The 16,718-nt window shown below is 43.8% G+C and overlaps 1 protein-coding gene across 3 annotated transcripts in view; it reads left to right on the plus strand.

Annotated features, from left to right (window-relative positions):
* Dcaf5 (DDB1 and CUL4 associated factor 5) overlaps window positions 1-10,355 on the plus strand; it is a 100,350-nt gene extending 89,995 nt beyond the window's left edge. For all 3 annotated transcript variants that reach the window (XM_046461166.2, XM_046461165.2, XM_058584541.1), the window contains exon 9: window positions 5,695-10,355. In XM_046461166.2, the coding sequence (XP_046317122.1) occupies window positions 5,695-7,458 (1,764 nt within the window). In that variant the 3' untranslated portion in view covers window positions 7,459-10,355. The remainder of the gene's footprint in view (window positions 1-5,694) is intronic.
* The last annotated feature ends 6,363 nt before the right edge of the window (window positions 10,356-16,718 follow it).

Genomic DNA, 16,718 nt, shown 5'->3' on the forward strand with positions numbered 1-16,718 from the left:
TGAAACAGGATCTGGCTAAGTTGCCAAGGCTGGTCTCAAACTTGTGATTTTTCCTACCTCAGCCTCCCTTTGATTTTGAATTCTGCTTCTCCAACCTTACCTGGGCGGTTAGGAGAGCCACTATCCCTTAAGTGATTGTCAGAACCAAGATAAGTTGTCTCTGGATACAGCAAAAAACACTATTGTATGTGGTTGTGATTGAGGCTACTTGTGTGTAAATACTAAACACATCAATTGCACATCAGCTGAATGAATATTTTTAATCTCCACAACAGAGGAACCCAGCCTGGCCTATGTCCACAAAAGGATAGCCCACTGCCCATCACATTCCAGTTGCTAGTGACCCTTTTTCCACATCTGAGGAAATGAGGGTTCAGGGAAAAAGAAATTTTTGAGAACCCTGTAAAATAACTTGAGTTAAATTAGGATAGATAATACTCCTCCCAAAATTTAAAGTTTTTGAATTTTTTTCTTAAAATGATTTTGAAATGTGAGAAAGGTTTCAGAGAAAAAGTAAAAACTGGTTTGTGGTGATTTAGTAAATTTCCAACTATCTGGAATTAAATCAAGTTGTACTTGATGACAAGAGACAGCTATCAGAAATATTATATTGGTGTGTGGGTCAATATTTTTATTAGCTCTTAGTCCAACCTTCTCTTCATAGGCTTTGTTAGTCCTGGGAATTAGGGCTGACTTTATTGGCTGTAATTGTTTCCCCAGAGAGATAGAGTGAGTCTTTTAGGTCATTTCTCCCAATTTTTTCTTTTTACAGGTGATGAAACTTAAATTATGAATTTAACTGTCTGAGGTCACACAGATAATTAGTAATAAAGCTATGATAGAGCCTGTCCTTTGTTCCACCACATTCTCCATGCTGGGAGAAGGCAGCAGACAGCCTGATTTGATCATCTCAATATTCCTTCATTTGGGCTGTCACTGAAATGGCCCTGCCCCTTACATTGCTTTCCCCTCTCCTTTGGCCTATGACTAATCGGTTGGCTCTGTAATGTCTTCTCTAGGCCTGTTGAAGTCATTCTTTCTTTCAGAGAGCTCTGTGCTTGGGCATCTCTTTTAGAAGAGAATTCCTGTTTGGCCGCGTACTCTGGGATGCTTCTGTGCTAAGTCTCCCCAGTTATTGTTTAGTCAATTGAAGTCCTTACCCTAAAGGTCATAGGTTGGAGACTAGCCAAGTTCTCAAGAAAGAGAAGAAAATGTTTTCTCTGTGAGGTTATCCAGACTGAGCTATGGAGCTCACTGCTTCCAGGTTCCCATAGGAACCAGGAGTTGTTTAGCCGTTTGAAACCTTAAGTATGCACAGATGACCACAGTGAGACTGAAAGCTGAAAGCTCTGGAGTGCTCAGCTTTGCTCTCTCACAAGTGTCTTCCCCATTCACCATCTGGTTGGGAATGGTGTGATGGTAAAAGCATTGCAGGAGGGGAGGTGAAAAGGAGGAGGATGAGACACCTAGTACAGCGCTGCAGCTACTGCCTTTGCTGATGCCTACATCACTCTGAAAAGTGCCAGTGAGTCTCAGCACTTGGATCAGTCTCCCTCTGTAAAGTGAGGACTTGAGACACCCAGGAGTGCCTTGGGAATGACCTGTGCATGACAATTTCTATTTTAATAAATAGAAATTTCATAAATAGACCCACTTCTGAGAGAGTCAAAAGGCTCAAAGAGTTCTCACCTACCGTGTTCTAGTCCAGCCTGAGACTCGCTTTTCTCTTTCCACGCTACCTTCTCCTTGCCCTTATCCTTTGCTGCTACCTTTTTTTTAAAAATACATTTATTTTATTTTTATGTGGTACAGAGAATCGAACCCAGGGCCTCACATGTGCTAGGCAAGCGCTGTACCGCTGAACCTCAATTCCAGCCCCTGCTGCTACCTTTTTAGCCTAGAGAAGAATCTCTTTCATCAGGGCCCGTGTGTTCTCACCCATAATAGGCCTTCTGCCACTGAATGCCCACACAAGCCTAATGAGGAGGTTCATTTTATGGTTAAACATGTGAAGGAATGAGGCAAATCCTGGCTTTCTTCCCACCCCCCTCAAAGCTCAATATTCATTATTCATCCCATATTTGTGATGTACCTACAGTGAGCCATTTGTGCTAGGCCTTGTGGGGAACATAAAATGGTAACACAGATCTCCCTAGGAATTGATGACCCAGTAGAAAAGTCAAAAAAGACAATGGGAAATGCAGTATGTGCACAGGACAATATAAACAAAGTTTTGTGAGAGAAAGAAGAGATTTTTCTCATCTGGGGTAATCTCCGGATAGGTTAATATTTGAGCTAATTTTGAAGAATAAATTAAAGACCTCAAAAGGAAAGAGAGAAGCAATATGGGAAGAACATTCCAAGAAAGGGCTTGGATATTTATTTATTTATTTATTTTCCAACAAATATTTATCAACTACTATGCATTGTATTTATGAATAAAATTATTGCATTGGGCCAAAGTAAAGAGGACCAGAAGAAGGTGGGTCTAGGAGATAAGGCCACGAAGGCAGACTGTGGACAGGCCCAGACAGTGTTGGAAGCCGCATTGAGTGTGATAAGCCCTTGAATAACAATTTAGGACCTTATCTTTACATTTCCTTGGTTGTAGACAAATTCTAAATTCAGTGTAACCACTCAAGGAGAATAAAGGGCTTTAAGTTGCTTCTTCCATGTCGTGGTCACTCAGTAGCTCACTTGCCACTTAATTGATTTTTATTTTGATGATATGTGAATAAGAATTGAGCTTCATCCTTTTCCTCAGCAGCTCTTGAAATAAACTCTTCACAAGGCTTAGAGAACAAGTTGTCATTCTTCCTTTTCTCAGAGTGTTGCCCCACAAAGAGGCATACCTAACCGCCTAGCCACATTTAATAGACAACAGGAAGTTGTTTTTTTCATTGCCTTATTTCTAAGTTATTGACTTTCAGGATAAAGAAATGAACAATTTCACAAATGATTGAAATTGATGTTTTAAGGATGAAGACCAAGATCATAGGGACAGTCAATATTTTTGATGTACAAAACTCTGTCTGGGGGTGGGTCTAAATTTTTGTGGTTGCGGTATTCAATCACCAAATGAAAGAAGAAGAAGCATGTCTGTTGGTGCTTGAGTATAGGTTATGCATTTCATCATTCTTATTTCTACAGATGAGAAATAGAGGCTTTCAAGACTGAAGTCATTTGCTCAGGGTTATGAGAAGTGGTGGGGCTAAGGTTCCTGCTCATCCTGTAGCTCTGTAACTTCCTTGTTGAAGTCTGGCTGTTTTGTTTTACTCTGGATCAGGATTAGATGAAAATCCATATGATTCCCTGGTTAGGTGAGGGATCTGAGCCTTCCTCAGGATCACCAGCTGGCTCTTACCTCTTGATCCTGTTTTGTTCCATTACCATAGACTTCAGGAATGGACTGTCTGCCTCCGTTGAATACGTTCCAGGGCCCAAACAAAAGCCAATTTTCAGTGTTGTGATTTTCATTCCTGAAGTGAAAACATTGGGATGGGAGACTGGGTAGATTGGAACCTTAAAACGGTTTGCAAAATAGTTAGGCCAACATCTCACTATTATTATTTTGCACTACTGGTAACAAATTCAGAGTTTCTTTGAAAGACAAATAGATTTCTCTTCATATTAGGGAACATGGTTGATAACATTTTACCTTTTTTTTTTTTTAATCTGGGTTTGAACCCAGGAGTGCTTAACCACTGAACCACATCCCCAACCCTTTTTTATTTATTTAAATTTATTTATTTATTTATTTGTACTGGGGATTGAACTTCAGGGAGCACTCGACCACTGAACCACATCCTCAGCCCTATTTTGTACTGTATTTAGAAGCAAGGTCTCACTGAGTTGCTTAGGGCCTCTCTTTTTGCTGAGGCTGGCTTTGAACTCACGATCCTCCTGCTTCAGCCTCCCAAGCTGTTGGGATTACAGGTGTGTACCATCCTTCCTGGCACCCTTTTAATTTTTTTATTTCGAGACAGGGTCTCACTAAGTTGCTTCAGGCTTCAATAAATTGCTGAGGCTGGCATTGAACTTGCTATCTTCCTGCCTTAGCCTTCGAGTCACAGGGATATCAGGCATGTACTGTTATGGCTCATTTTGCCATTTGTAAATTGTGGAGATGAGAGACTTAGCTCAAAATTAATAATAAGATTCACCTTGGGAGGCTGAGGAAGGAGGATGGCAAGTTCAAAGCCAGCCTCAGCAAAAATGAGGCACTAAGCAACTCAATGAGACCCTGCCTCTGAATAAAATACAAAATAGCACTGGGGATGTGGCTCAGTGGTTGAGTGTCCCTGAGTTCAATCCCTGGTACCAAAAAAACAAAAAAATAAGACCCAAAAAACATCCTAAGAAGTTGACCTTTTGGATCCCTCTGCTTCCTTTCTAAGCCACTAAACTTTTAGTCCCTTAAGTACTTTTCTACAGAGATAGTCATCTATAGCTTGAGCCTTATGCTAGATGTCATATCTAAATGTTTCCCAAGAGTGGGTCTTTCAGAGTCAATCTTGTAGTTATTCTTCGGGAGATTCTTGGACACTCACGTTTAAGAATAAGTACCTTAAAACTCCTGGTGAGATTATGAATCCAGAGAGGGGAAGATACCTGGGAAGAGGAATTGTGGACAGTGAATAAAACTGAAGGAAGAACTAATCTGATTTGGAAATTGGTGGGGAGAAGCTATTCTAGAAGGTTTCTTCAGTGTCCTGTGAAATGAGAATACTCCAAAGAAACACCAGCTCCCAGGAATTGCCAAGTAAAGCACAACAGGAATTAGCCCCATAAAGTTCCCACAAGAAGGTGGATTTGTCTTCTCATAGCTTTAGGGCAAGAAAACTTTTGTCTTGATAGCAGATGGGGAATGAGAGACCACTGTTCTCTGGGTTGGATGCCATCTAAAGATAGACACCAGCCTGTCAGGCAAGAAAATCGCCTGGAATTTCATTGAGTTGCCATGGCTACATGCTGATGTAACTGAGCTTCTCTGTGCTGTTTTGTGGACCAGTCTGGGAGTCAGGTGGAGCTAATCCTTCTCTTTTGCAGTGACAGCTTAATTACCTTGAACTTGATTTTTGCATAATTTATCCAGGATGTAAAGTTGGGCCTTTGAATCAGACAGCCCTGAGTTGGAATCCTAGTTCTGCCATCTTTTAACAATGAGCCCATGTCCCTGACGGCAGAGTGGGAAGTGTTAAGGGATAGGGCTGCAGTAACCTCTATTCTTGCAGCTAACAGAATAACTGGGGAGAAAGCCAGTAGCTCCCTGGTTAAGAGAACCCAGTTTCCTGGGAAACTGATGCCTGCATGTCCGAGAAGGAGCTATAGTGTTAGAGTTGGCTATTCTTATCAATCACCAGTAAGCAATTCCCATTAGCTAAAAAATAGAAATGTTCAAGACTGGGCATGGTGTCACACACTTACAGTCCCAGCTACTAGGGAGGCTGATGTGGGAGAATTGTGAGTTTGAGGCCAGTCTGAGCCAACATAATGAGACCCCATCTCAATAAAATGGAAATGTTGCAGTTGAGAAGTGGAATTGTAGGCTGAAATAGTAACTGTCACAGAATTTCTGACTGCTGGTTTTATTTTCACTTTAGAAAAGTGGTCTCTCTGTACTCAGCTTCAACCTGCTGAAAGTTTTTAACACTTTGGCCAATCTTTAAGATATCTTGTTTTTCATCTATGTAGATCTGGAGCCCATACAAGCAGCCAGGATGCACCGGAGACCTGGACGGCCGAATTGAGGACGATTCCCGCTGCCTCTACACCCACGAAGAGTACATTAGCCTTGTGCTGAACAGCGGAAGTGGCCTGTCGCATGACTATGCCAACCAGTCTGTCCAAGAAGACCCCCGGATGATGGCTTTCTTTGACTCTCTGGTACGCCGAGAGATTGAGGGCTGGAGCTCTGATTCAGACAGTGACCTCAGTGAAAGTACCATCCTTCAGCTACACGCAGGGGTCAGCGAGCGCTCAGGCTATACTGACTCTGAGTCTTCAGCCTCACTGCCCCACTCCCCACCTCCCACAATAGATGAGTCTGCTGACAATGCCTTCCATCTGGGGCCCCTGCGAGTCACCACTACAAATGCAGTGACATCAACCCCACCAACACCCACGTGTGAGGATGCAGCCTCTCGCCAACAGCGCCTGTCTGCTCTGCGTCGCTACCAGGACAAGCGCCTCCTGGCCCTGTCCAATGAGTCCGATTCTGAAGAGAATGCCTGTGAGGTTGAACTAGACACAGACCTCTTCCCCCGACCACGGTCACCTAGCCCTGAAGAGGAATCCAGCAGTTCCAGCAGTTCCAGCAGCTCAGAGGATGAGGAGGAGCTGAATGAACGCCGAGCCTCCACCCGACAGCGAAATGCCATGCGGAGGCGACAGAAGATACCCAGAGAAGAGAGGCCCAGTGCCCCAGCCAAGCCCACCAACACCTACATTGGAGAAGACAACTATGATTACCCCCAGATCAAAGTGGATGACCTTTCCTCTTCCCCTACCTCCTCCCCTGAGCGGAGCACTTCCACTCTGGAGATTCAGCCAAGCCGGGCATCACCAACTTCTGACATAGAATCAGTTGAGAGAAAAATTTATAAAGCTTACAAATGGCTCCGCTACTCCTATATCTCCTACTCAAATAACAAAGATGGAGAGACTTCCCTGGTGACAGGAGAGGCAGATGAAGGGAGAGCTGGAACCAGCCACAAAGACAGCCCAGCACCTTCTTCCAGTAAGGAAATCTGCCTAAACACAACCATGGTCACGAGGAACCAGGACCTGCCACCTGAAGGCTGCAGTAAGGATGCTTTTAAAGAAGGGACTTCCACTAGAAATCCCAGCAGTGGCCCAGGCCATGAGCACAGCAGCCAACCTTGGACCGAGGCACCAGAGGGTTCCTCTCAGGATGGTAACAATGGTGGCTCTGTAGAACACTCATTTGAAACCAAGAAGCTCAATGGAAAGGCCCTGAGCAAGGCCCTGAGCAGCCGGGCTGAGGAACCACCCTCTCCTCCTATGCCCAAGACATCGGGCTCCATTCTCAACAGCGGGTCTGGAAACTGTCCGAGGACCCAGTCTGATGACAGTGAGGAAAGGAGCCTTGAAACCATCTGTGCCAATCACAACAATGGACGCTTGCACCCCCGGCCCCCTCACCCCCACAACAATGGGCAGAACTTTGGGGAGCTAGAGGTGGTGGCCTACTCTTCCCCAGGACATTCAGACACTGACCATGATAACTCATCCCTGACAGGGACACTCCTACACAAAGATTGTTGTGGGTCTGAAATGACCTGTGAGACTCCTAATGCTGGAACAAGAGTGGAGCCCACTGACACCACAGACAGCAGCAGGGCTGTTCATGGCCACAGTGGCTTCAAAAGGCACCGAGTCGAATTGGAAGACACAGATTCAGAGAATTGCTCCTCAGAGAAGAAATTTAAAACATGATAAATACAAAGGGAAAAAAAGCTACAAAAAGTAGCCTTACAAAAAAAAAAATTAAAAATTCTTGTTTAGTGAACACAGAGGAAAGGGAAAAAAGTATTAAAGGCACATAAAACCAGGGCCTGAAATTTCGTTTCTGCTGCTGCTCCCTTCTATTCAACATTCAACAATGGGTCTGAATGTCTAACTGGCCATAGGCTTGTGCTGTGTAAAGAAAAGGGGGAAAATCCAAGTTATTCCTTTTCTAGTGAGATGTGAGCATAGTGTACCTGTGCAAGGTTCTGTGAAAGTGAATCCTTGTTGGGATGTTTGACTTTGTGTGTGTGTGTGCACTGGCGTGTGTGAGCTCATTGTCTCATGAGACCTTTCTTTTAGTTGTCCATCAACAAGGACCTAGGGGTCTATAGTTTTTGCCATCTCACCCTGTTCACGTGTCATAGGTGTTCTGGTCTCAACGAGGAGCACCTGTTCAATCAGATTGTGCTGCCAGTGAGTTGCAGACTTGAGCTGAGAGCATGGAGAGGAGAGTGAAACAGGCCTGCAGCCCATGGACTGTGCTGGAAAGGAAAGCATGGTTCCTTTCTTAAAAAGAAATATTCCATGTTTTCTCTAAGTAACACTTCTTCATTGAGCATTTAATGTGGACATACTAAAAGTGGAACATTTTTAATGCTAATGGAGGTTAGCACTTACTATCTGATTCAAGAGCCTATAGATCCCTGATAAATTTCTCTGTTTGCAAATCGAGTGATGCTGCAATATGTACTGTATGGAGGCCATAAAATATGACTAGTTGTGGATAATACATTAACCAGTTAGGTGCTAGTTCCTAAAAGGCACTCAAAAGGCCAGCAGGTGCTTCCTTGCCTCCATGTGATGGAGTTTAGACATATTGAAGGAAGGAGAAGAGACAGCTCTCAAGAGCTTTGTGCTCAAACTACTAAGGTGGATGTTAGAGGTGTGTAAATGAAGCAGTGTAGTGAAGAGCAGAATGTGCTACTATGTTCTTTTAATTCAACCCAAAACTATTCATCAGAATTGGTGGGACTGGCATTTTCCCCCAGGCTTGCCCTTGACAAAGACTATGACGTTCTGACTGAACATCACAGTGCAGCAGGCATCTCAAGCTGACAGATTCAGCAGGACCATCGGGAGGCAGAGGGTATAGGCAGAGGAGTCACTGGTTTGACAACTGGCTTCTGGAAGAGACTGAGTTCCATGGAGGCAGATAATGGTTGAGAGAGGAAAAGTCCAAGAGATTTTCAGCCTTGTGGTGTTACAGTCACTCAGTTATCAAGGTAGGCTGTGTGAGACAGGAAGACCTAAGAATGACCAAATGTCTTGTTAGCATATGTGTCACACATGGAGGGCAGAATGCTGGCAAGAAATGAGGGAGAGAGAAGAGTTCTTGAGCACTGAGGTGCTAGACACCTAGGAGCCAGCTGGGATTATCATAAGGACCTACCTGGAGACTACTGTGGCCTCACTGACCCAGCATTCCTCTTAGACGAGGACCTGTCCTGATGGAACTAGGACCAAAGGGAGGCCACCTGAAGACTTGGATGAAATCAGGCTCTTGGGGAGATGGTTCTTCAGAAAAGGAAAGTGGTTGGCAAGTCGAGAGGAGATGACATGTCACTAAACTTCGCGGAAGGGCGGACGTGCCTAATATATGTGTGATGTGACTGGGGTCCACACTAGCACTGTTTAAGGTGAGGGAGGTGGAGCAGGAGCAGAGTGAGGATGCATCCAATTCAACAACTGGACTTTTACTGGGGGAGCAGGACAGCAATTCTGTAACCAACATTAGAATTACTTTGGATTTGTAATCAAAATGGTTCTATGATTTGTCTTTGACTATTCACAGATAATTGTAAATTCTGGTTTTATAAGCCCAAGTCATTTTACATTTGCTTTTCCAAAATGTATTAAATTGAAAATTTTTAATCCTTTATATACAAAAAAAGATAACCACTCACTGTGTGTTTCTCTTCCCCTTCTTAGCACACCCAGCCCTTATGTTTTGTTTGATTTTTAATCTACTCACCAGGTAGCCTCTTCTGGCTTCTATAAAGACAATCCACATATCCTCCTGGAGAAAAAGAAGTAAAATTCCCTTGGGAACTAGCTATTGGTAGTTATAGTTGCCAAAAGCAGAGCTTGGTCTTTCTTATTAAAAGCCTTTATTTCACTTGATTACTCAGAAGAGAAGTCAAAATTCATTTTGATTAATGTTAGAAGCCAAGAAAAATCATTGTTAGAAGGATGACTTCCATCCTTGGGAAAGACATCCCAGCATTACAGATTCAGCTGAGACATACAGGCCCCCATGACATACCCACTGGAGCAGGCTGAGAAATGGATGTTTCTGTGGCCACTCCATCCTCACTTCCAGGGATCTTGTATGTGTGGCTGTGGTCCTAGAAACCAGGCAGGAACTACTTCTCAGTTCTCTTTGCTTAAACTGTTGTAGAATTGAGGCCCCAAATTTAGAGGTGCATTTAATCCCCAAATTCTTCCACAATGGTATTTTTACTAGCAGAGCAGATAGCACTGATTAGATTAAGAACTATTTGAAAGTACCTCTTGGGTTTTTTCCTGCATCTTGTACATAAAGTTTTAAGTAGCAGGTCTAAATATGTAATACTGTGTCTCTCCACTGTTTCCCATCTGGTTTTGTAAATGATTCTTGAGGACAGTAGGTAAATGGTTAAATGAGTTGTTGGCTTGGGGCAAATGAAGTTTGCAACTGTGCTTGACTTAATGAGCTGAGAGTCTCCTGTTGTCTGTCCAGGTGCCTTCCTCTGCTGAAGCCTTACCTCCTCACAGCCCTGCCTCTTTTCACCCAGCAACGTTAACTCTTCTCTTGTGTATATGCAAATAAACCTGTTATTCACTTCTTTTGTCTTCCTCTTCTCTTCCTGGGAAGACTTGGTTGCCTAGACACCCCTCTTCCTTTAATTCTTGTTTTAATTTTTGCCCAGTTGGAAATTTGATCCAATGCCTTGCTGAAGACTAAAAGACAAACTCTATATTCATGACAATGGTCATTGTCAATTCTAAGTATTGGGACAAAGGTCACATCTGAAAAGAAAATGTAGGATAGGAAGGTGGGTATCTATTTGATTTCCTTTACCATGCTAACCAGAACTCAGGATGGTGAAATCCAAAACTGACTCCACCCCCCACCCCCACCCCCACCCCCGTACTGGGGATTGAATCCTGGGGTGCTCTGAGTTACATCTCCACTTTTTTACACTCATATTAGTTGGAACTTAGGGAGCATTACAGTAGAGTGACATAACAAACACCTCATCCCAATTATGGTTTCTTATGTTTCCAAATATCAAATTGCTTTCCCTGATCTGTCTCAGACATGCATTGTGAACTTTTTCTAGTACTGAAAATTGAACGCAAGGTCTTGCACATGCTATGCAAGTGCTTTACCACTGAGCTACATCCCCAGCCCACAAACTTTTTTCCCTTTAAAAAAAAAATGGCAAAATTCATATGCCCTGCCTGTAAAGTGGTTTACTGCGGTTAACCAAAAAGTTCTTGCCAACTAATACTGTTGTCAGGAAAACAGATACTTTCAAAGCACGATTGTCCTTCCCTTATGACCTGAGCAAGGCCTTACAATAGGGTGGAAACACCAAGATATGGGGAGGCTCAGTGAGTCCCAGACTTGCCCCAGCAGCAGGATCATGGCTTTAGACAAGTGGTGTGCTCAGGTGGGGTATTCCAGTCAGAGTGCTCATTTGTTCTTGAGCCCCATGCTGGAATGAAAAGACATGAATTCAAATAAAAGTAATTTTGAGTTTGTAAAAAGAATCAGTGTTTCTTATGTAGACTGTAAATGAAAAATCTGATCCATATGCACCCTAATTGCTTTTATGGTTAATACAAAGGTAGTTTGATATTTCTCAGGATGGAGGTTCAGGCAAGGTAAGCTTCAGCCGGCCCTGCACTAATATGGTTAGGGACAAGCAGGAGGATCAGTTCATAACAGGGTCTACTTGGGCTCTACACAAGGGTTAGCAGAGCTATGGTAGTATCATGTTGTAAGAAAATATTCAAAATTACTGAATTTTGAAAATGAATTTTTCATGAGCCCAAAGCCTTGAGCTCATGGACTCTCTAGCTGAAGTACAGAATGCCAACTTCAAATCTGCCTTTATCTGCCTCTGTCAGCACTCCACCAAAACTAGGGAAAGAGTAAAACACTAAGATCCTTGGGTGCTCCCACAGAGTCCTCAGGCATGAGGTAAGTTCTTGTGGTGTAGGGAAGTTAGGAGGGAAGACATTCAGGGGGAAGGTGATCAAGAAGACTGCAATGGAAGAAATGAAGAGCTGGCTGGGTTCAGGAGTTTCCTGGATTCATATTAACTATCATTCAGTGTGCCTTGGGACTGGCATGGTCTAATACACTTGGTCATCAAGATTCTCCAACCAAAATCCCCAAGCATAATCCCCAATTTATAATGGAGGTCAAAAAATGCGGTGTTGGTTTGGAAGTAATTATCTACAGATCTCTTTACTAGGGTGCATAAATACCATGGTGGAAGGGGGAGAGTGTATAATGACCCAGACATGACATACTTAAACACACACCAGAAACGTGTGGTGGTTGGTGATTGGCATAGGCTCTCATAGGGTAACATACATCTCCCTACTTGATTATCCCTAGACTGATAGTAGCAAAAGTTTGAGGCTTGCCCCAATCTCCTTTTTTTCACTTATTATTTTCTCTTCATGTCTCAGAGACGGTATTTTCTAAGATCCCACCTTAAGTAGTTAAGGTTAACTTCTTTCCTAAGAAACTTGTAAGTGGAGTAGAAATGGCTCTGAACTAACAATAGAATTCTAGACCTGTTTTTCAATGAATTGCTCTGCCTGGGCCTTGGGCAGGTCACCTAATCTATTGGGAACTGAAATAGATCCCTCTCGATTCTAGAATCTGACTTCTTCCATTACAATCCCTGTGATCAAAGCGTTCTCTAGATCCCACTCTGAATTTTCATTTTTGGGATGGGGGAATACCAGGAGATTGAACCCAGGGGTACTTAACCACTGAGCCACATCCCCAACCATTTTTATTTTTTTTCCTTTGAGATAGGGTCTCATTAAGTTGCTCAGGTCCTTGCTAAATTGCAGAGATTGGCTTTGAACTTGCCATCCTTCTGCCTCAGCCTCCCAAGCCTCTGGGATTATAGGTGTGCCACTGTGCCCAGTGAGTGCTTATTTTCGAAACATCTGTTTACTGCCCACCAGAATCAGTTGGCAAACTAAGATCTTCTTGCAAATTACAACTGCTCAGAGTTGCAAACTTATCTGTAAAATGGGGAGAGTGCCTACACCAGGAGCACATTCTCAGAGGGTTGAATGAGGACATAAACTATAAAAGCAAATCAGCAGTGGCACACACCTGTTGTCCCAGATACTGAGAAGCTGGAGTGGGAGAATCACTTGAGCCCAGGAGTTTTGAATATAGCCTGACAACATAGTGGGATCCCATCTCAAAAAATAAATAAATAAATAAAAAGGCTGAATGTAACATTTAAAATTATATATAATTTAATATCTTAAAATAATCCCTGATGGGGGCGGGGGTTGGGGCTCAGTGGTAGAGTGCTGCAAGTGTGAGGCACTGGGTTCAATCCCTGGCACCACATAAAAATAAAAACAAAGGTATTGTGTCCACCTACAACCTAAAAAAAAAGTATGAAAAAAAAAATAGAGCTGGGAATGTGATCGAGTGCCCCTGAGTTCAATCCCCAGTACTCAAAAAAAAAAAAAAAATCCCTGATATATAAAAAGCACTGAAAGGTTTACTATCATTAGCACATCTTTTTTACTCTCGTTGCTTGTTGCTACTTATATACCTCCCACATAGAAGGCTTTTTTGGATGGGATCTGTCAAGGGAAAGTAAGCTGTTCAGAGAGCTAACTTACTATTTAAGCAAATCTTCTTCTGAAAAAGAGTAAATTGCCGAGTGCAGTGGCACACACCTGTGATTCCAGCAGCTCAGGAAGCTGAGGCAGGAGGATCTCAAGTTCAAAGCCAGCCTTAGCAAAGGTGAGGTGCTGAGCAACTCAGATCCTGTCTCTAAATAAAATACAAAATAGGGCTAGGGATGTTGCTCAGTGGCCGAGTGCCCGAGTTCAATCCCCAGTACCAAAAAAAAAAAAAAGTAAATTATCTTCATTATAGTGGACCTGACAAAGCTGAGTTTGGGGCCTTTGGCACCATCTCTGACTTGAGGAGCCAACTCCATCTGAGAGCTGGGAGATTTGGAAAAAAAAAAAAAGCCAGGCCTGACTGACAGAGGCCTCATCAATCCTTGCTTATGACAGCAAATCTGCAGGGGTTGGGGTGAGGGGCAACAGATTTTACTAAACTCTAGTCTTAATATGGGCGTTCTGGAGATGACCCAGACCTCAGCCGCTTGGACAGCAAACTTCTTTAGCCTTCACTCTGACCTGGCCCAGAGCCAGTGCTAAGAGAACCAGGAAAGGGGTAAGCCATGGAAAAGTTCTGTGTGTGCCAAAGGACAATGTTGACTGGAGTTTTCCATGCAGGGTGTGTGTGTGTGTGTGTGTGTGTGTGTGTGTGTAATACCCTGTACATCTGATTCTAGAAGAAGCTAAGCCAAAAAAAGCCAACAGGGAAGTCTGACTAAGCCAAAGCCCGCCCCAAAGTTCAGTGCTGGCCCCCAATCCTCAGGACAGAGCTGGAGGTCCAGGAACACAGGCATGGCACTTGGAGAGGGCAGGTAGAGAAATGTGAGAGGGAAAGGTTTTGCCTCGTTAGTGGAAAAGAAGCACTGGAATTACACTTAGAGGAACAAGCTTTTCAATTAAAACACATCTGGCAGAAAAGAAGCCAGCACGTGGTGGGGGAATCTGAGAAGGCATAGAGTCAAGGCCTAAAGAAGTCTTTTTGGGTTTGCCCTGAAGGAGGTGTGCATATGTATGTGGGGGGTGGCGGGGAGCAGTTAGCTGCATCATCTAGTTCCATTCCTTCATTTTGGAGATGGAGAGGCCAGGGCCAGTTAGTGGTGGGCCTGGCCTCTAAAGCTAGTGCTCTTCTCACAGCTGGCTGCTTCTTGGATGTGGTTCCTGGTGGAGGAAGGTGCATACCTGATTTCCCCACTTACACCCAGTGTGACTCTGGCTGGGGCTTTGATTACAACATGCAGCAATAGCAAGAGATTGAAAAGGGCCTATGAAGAGGCAGGTTCAACTGAGTAGAGCCTTTGGCAAACAAAAGAGAGTCAACCAAGCTGGTCCCAGCCTTTCCCCTAGAAAAACCACACAAAGTCTGATGCTCAGGTCCTGTATCTCTGTGGGCTCTGACCACTATGGGTTGCTGAATGCTGTCCTGGTGTTTCAGCATCTGGGAGACGTAAATAAATCCTTTGGATGGCTTTCAGAGAAGAGTAATAAACACACTGGGAGACTGGAAGAAAGATAAAAGGGATCAGAGGATGGGAGCTGAATTCTTTAGGTTTTAGGTATGCAGGAGCATAAGAATAAAACATTGTCTTTCAAGTTGTTTAAAAAAAAAAAAAGAAGAGGAAGAACAAGTTTAAAATAAAATCTGCCCAATTGCAGGCCCAAGAAAACTGGCTCAAATCGACATTTTCTTCCTTTTTTTTTTTAAGATGGACACAATATCTTTATTTCATTTATTTTTTTGTGGTGCTGAGGATCGAACCCAGTGCCTCACATGTGCAAGACAAGCGCTTTACTGCTGAGCTATAACCCCAACCCCATCGACATTTTCTTCTTGACAGCAGTCAAGAAGAAAGATCTTTTTTCCTAAACTCCTGTGATAAGCAGTTTGCAGTTCATATTCCTTTATCTTTATCCCAGTGTTAAACATCCCTGCTTCACAGGGAACCGCAGAACTTTGTTCCTTGAGCAGTTGTCTGGGTTGGGATTCCATGGGCAAGAGCTGGTGGAGTGTAGCCTCAGTGGGAAGGTGGGTTTAACACCCATTCAGGTCTGGCTGTGGAGGTAAGAGCAACACAAAGGCCAGTATCCATATCCCACAACTCCCCCAGATTGTTCTCCTGTGGAGAGACCCCTGGTGATGTCCCAGGCCTCGGCCTCCTCTGAATCAGGGTACTCTTTGTATTCCTTGGGAGGCCTCTTGAGTGTAGTCAGCAGCAACTTTCAACTTCCTTACTGTCCTCCCTGATTTGGGGTGCAGTAGGCAAACACTTTTAAGACCAGTAAATAACTTTTTATCCCTGAGTTCTGAGTGTTCGGCCCCCCTGCCTGCCGAACACTGTATTTACACCTCTTTACCATTCAGGCTACCGTATATGAAATGAAGAATTTAAGATAAGGTGAGTTCTTGAGTTCCACTTAGAAGGAAGGAAAAGATGGGGAGGCTGATCTTGATGTTGGTGCACTGGACAACAGAGGAAGGGTGAGCTGGGAGGAGGAATGGGAGCCATGGAAAGTAGAGGACCAGTGGTAAGTGTGCCTCTAGGGTCTCCTTCAAAAAGAAGTCAAACTTATAAGACAAATTGGAATTGCAGGAGCAGTAGGCATAAGAAGCCAAGTATATCCGCATTTAAGATGAGCAGCTCAGGGCTGGGGCTACAGCTCAGTGGTAGAGCTCATTGCCTAGCATGTGTGAGGCACTGGGTTCGATCCTCAGAATCGCAAAAAATATATATAAATAAAATAAAGGTATTTTGTCCATCTACAACTAAAAAAAAAGAAATTTAAAAACATGATCAGCTCATATGTGTCAGATGAGATCATTTAGACTTTCTATTCTAATTGGAATTGGCTGTTGTGATTGTTAATTCAGTGAAAGATCAAGAACTCTACCCTGGTTGTCTTGAGGCCAGAAACAACACCTTGACAGGCAGGGTGGAGATCTCTGGCCTGGTCTTTACCTTGAGGACCTGACCTCACAACAGGAGACAGACAACCTGTTCAGTTCTTGGAGTTTCTGGTGCCAGGTCTTCACTTCTTTCAAGCTCCAGTGTTCCAACCTTCAAAATCTAGGATAACAGGAAGCCTCTAGGATGATCTCCAGGCACAGAGGGCAAGACTGCCATGTGCTTCTCCAGTCTGTGTAGTTCCTAAGCCCAGGGGCTGCTATGCACTGTGGTGGTCCTAGAGCTGCGGGAGGTGCAACCTGCCCCTGCTGCTTCCCCAGTCCTGCAAGCTGCATGAGTGGGAACCAGTGCAGAACAAGGTTCTGCCATTGTCCCCCTCCCCCAGTGCCCATGCTGAGTGCA

Source organism: Marmota monax, unplaced genomic scaffold (genome assembly GCF_021218885.2).
Source record: "Marmota monax isolate L192 unplaced genomic scaffold, Marmota_monax_Labrador192_F-V1.1 WCK01_AAM20220418_F8-fsc00001, whole genome shotgun sequence".
Lineage (NCBI taxonomy): Eukaryota > Metazoa > Chordata > Mammalia > Rodentia > Sciuridae > Marmota > Marmota monax.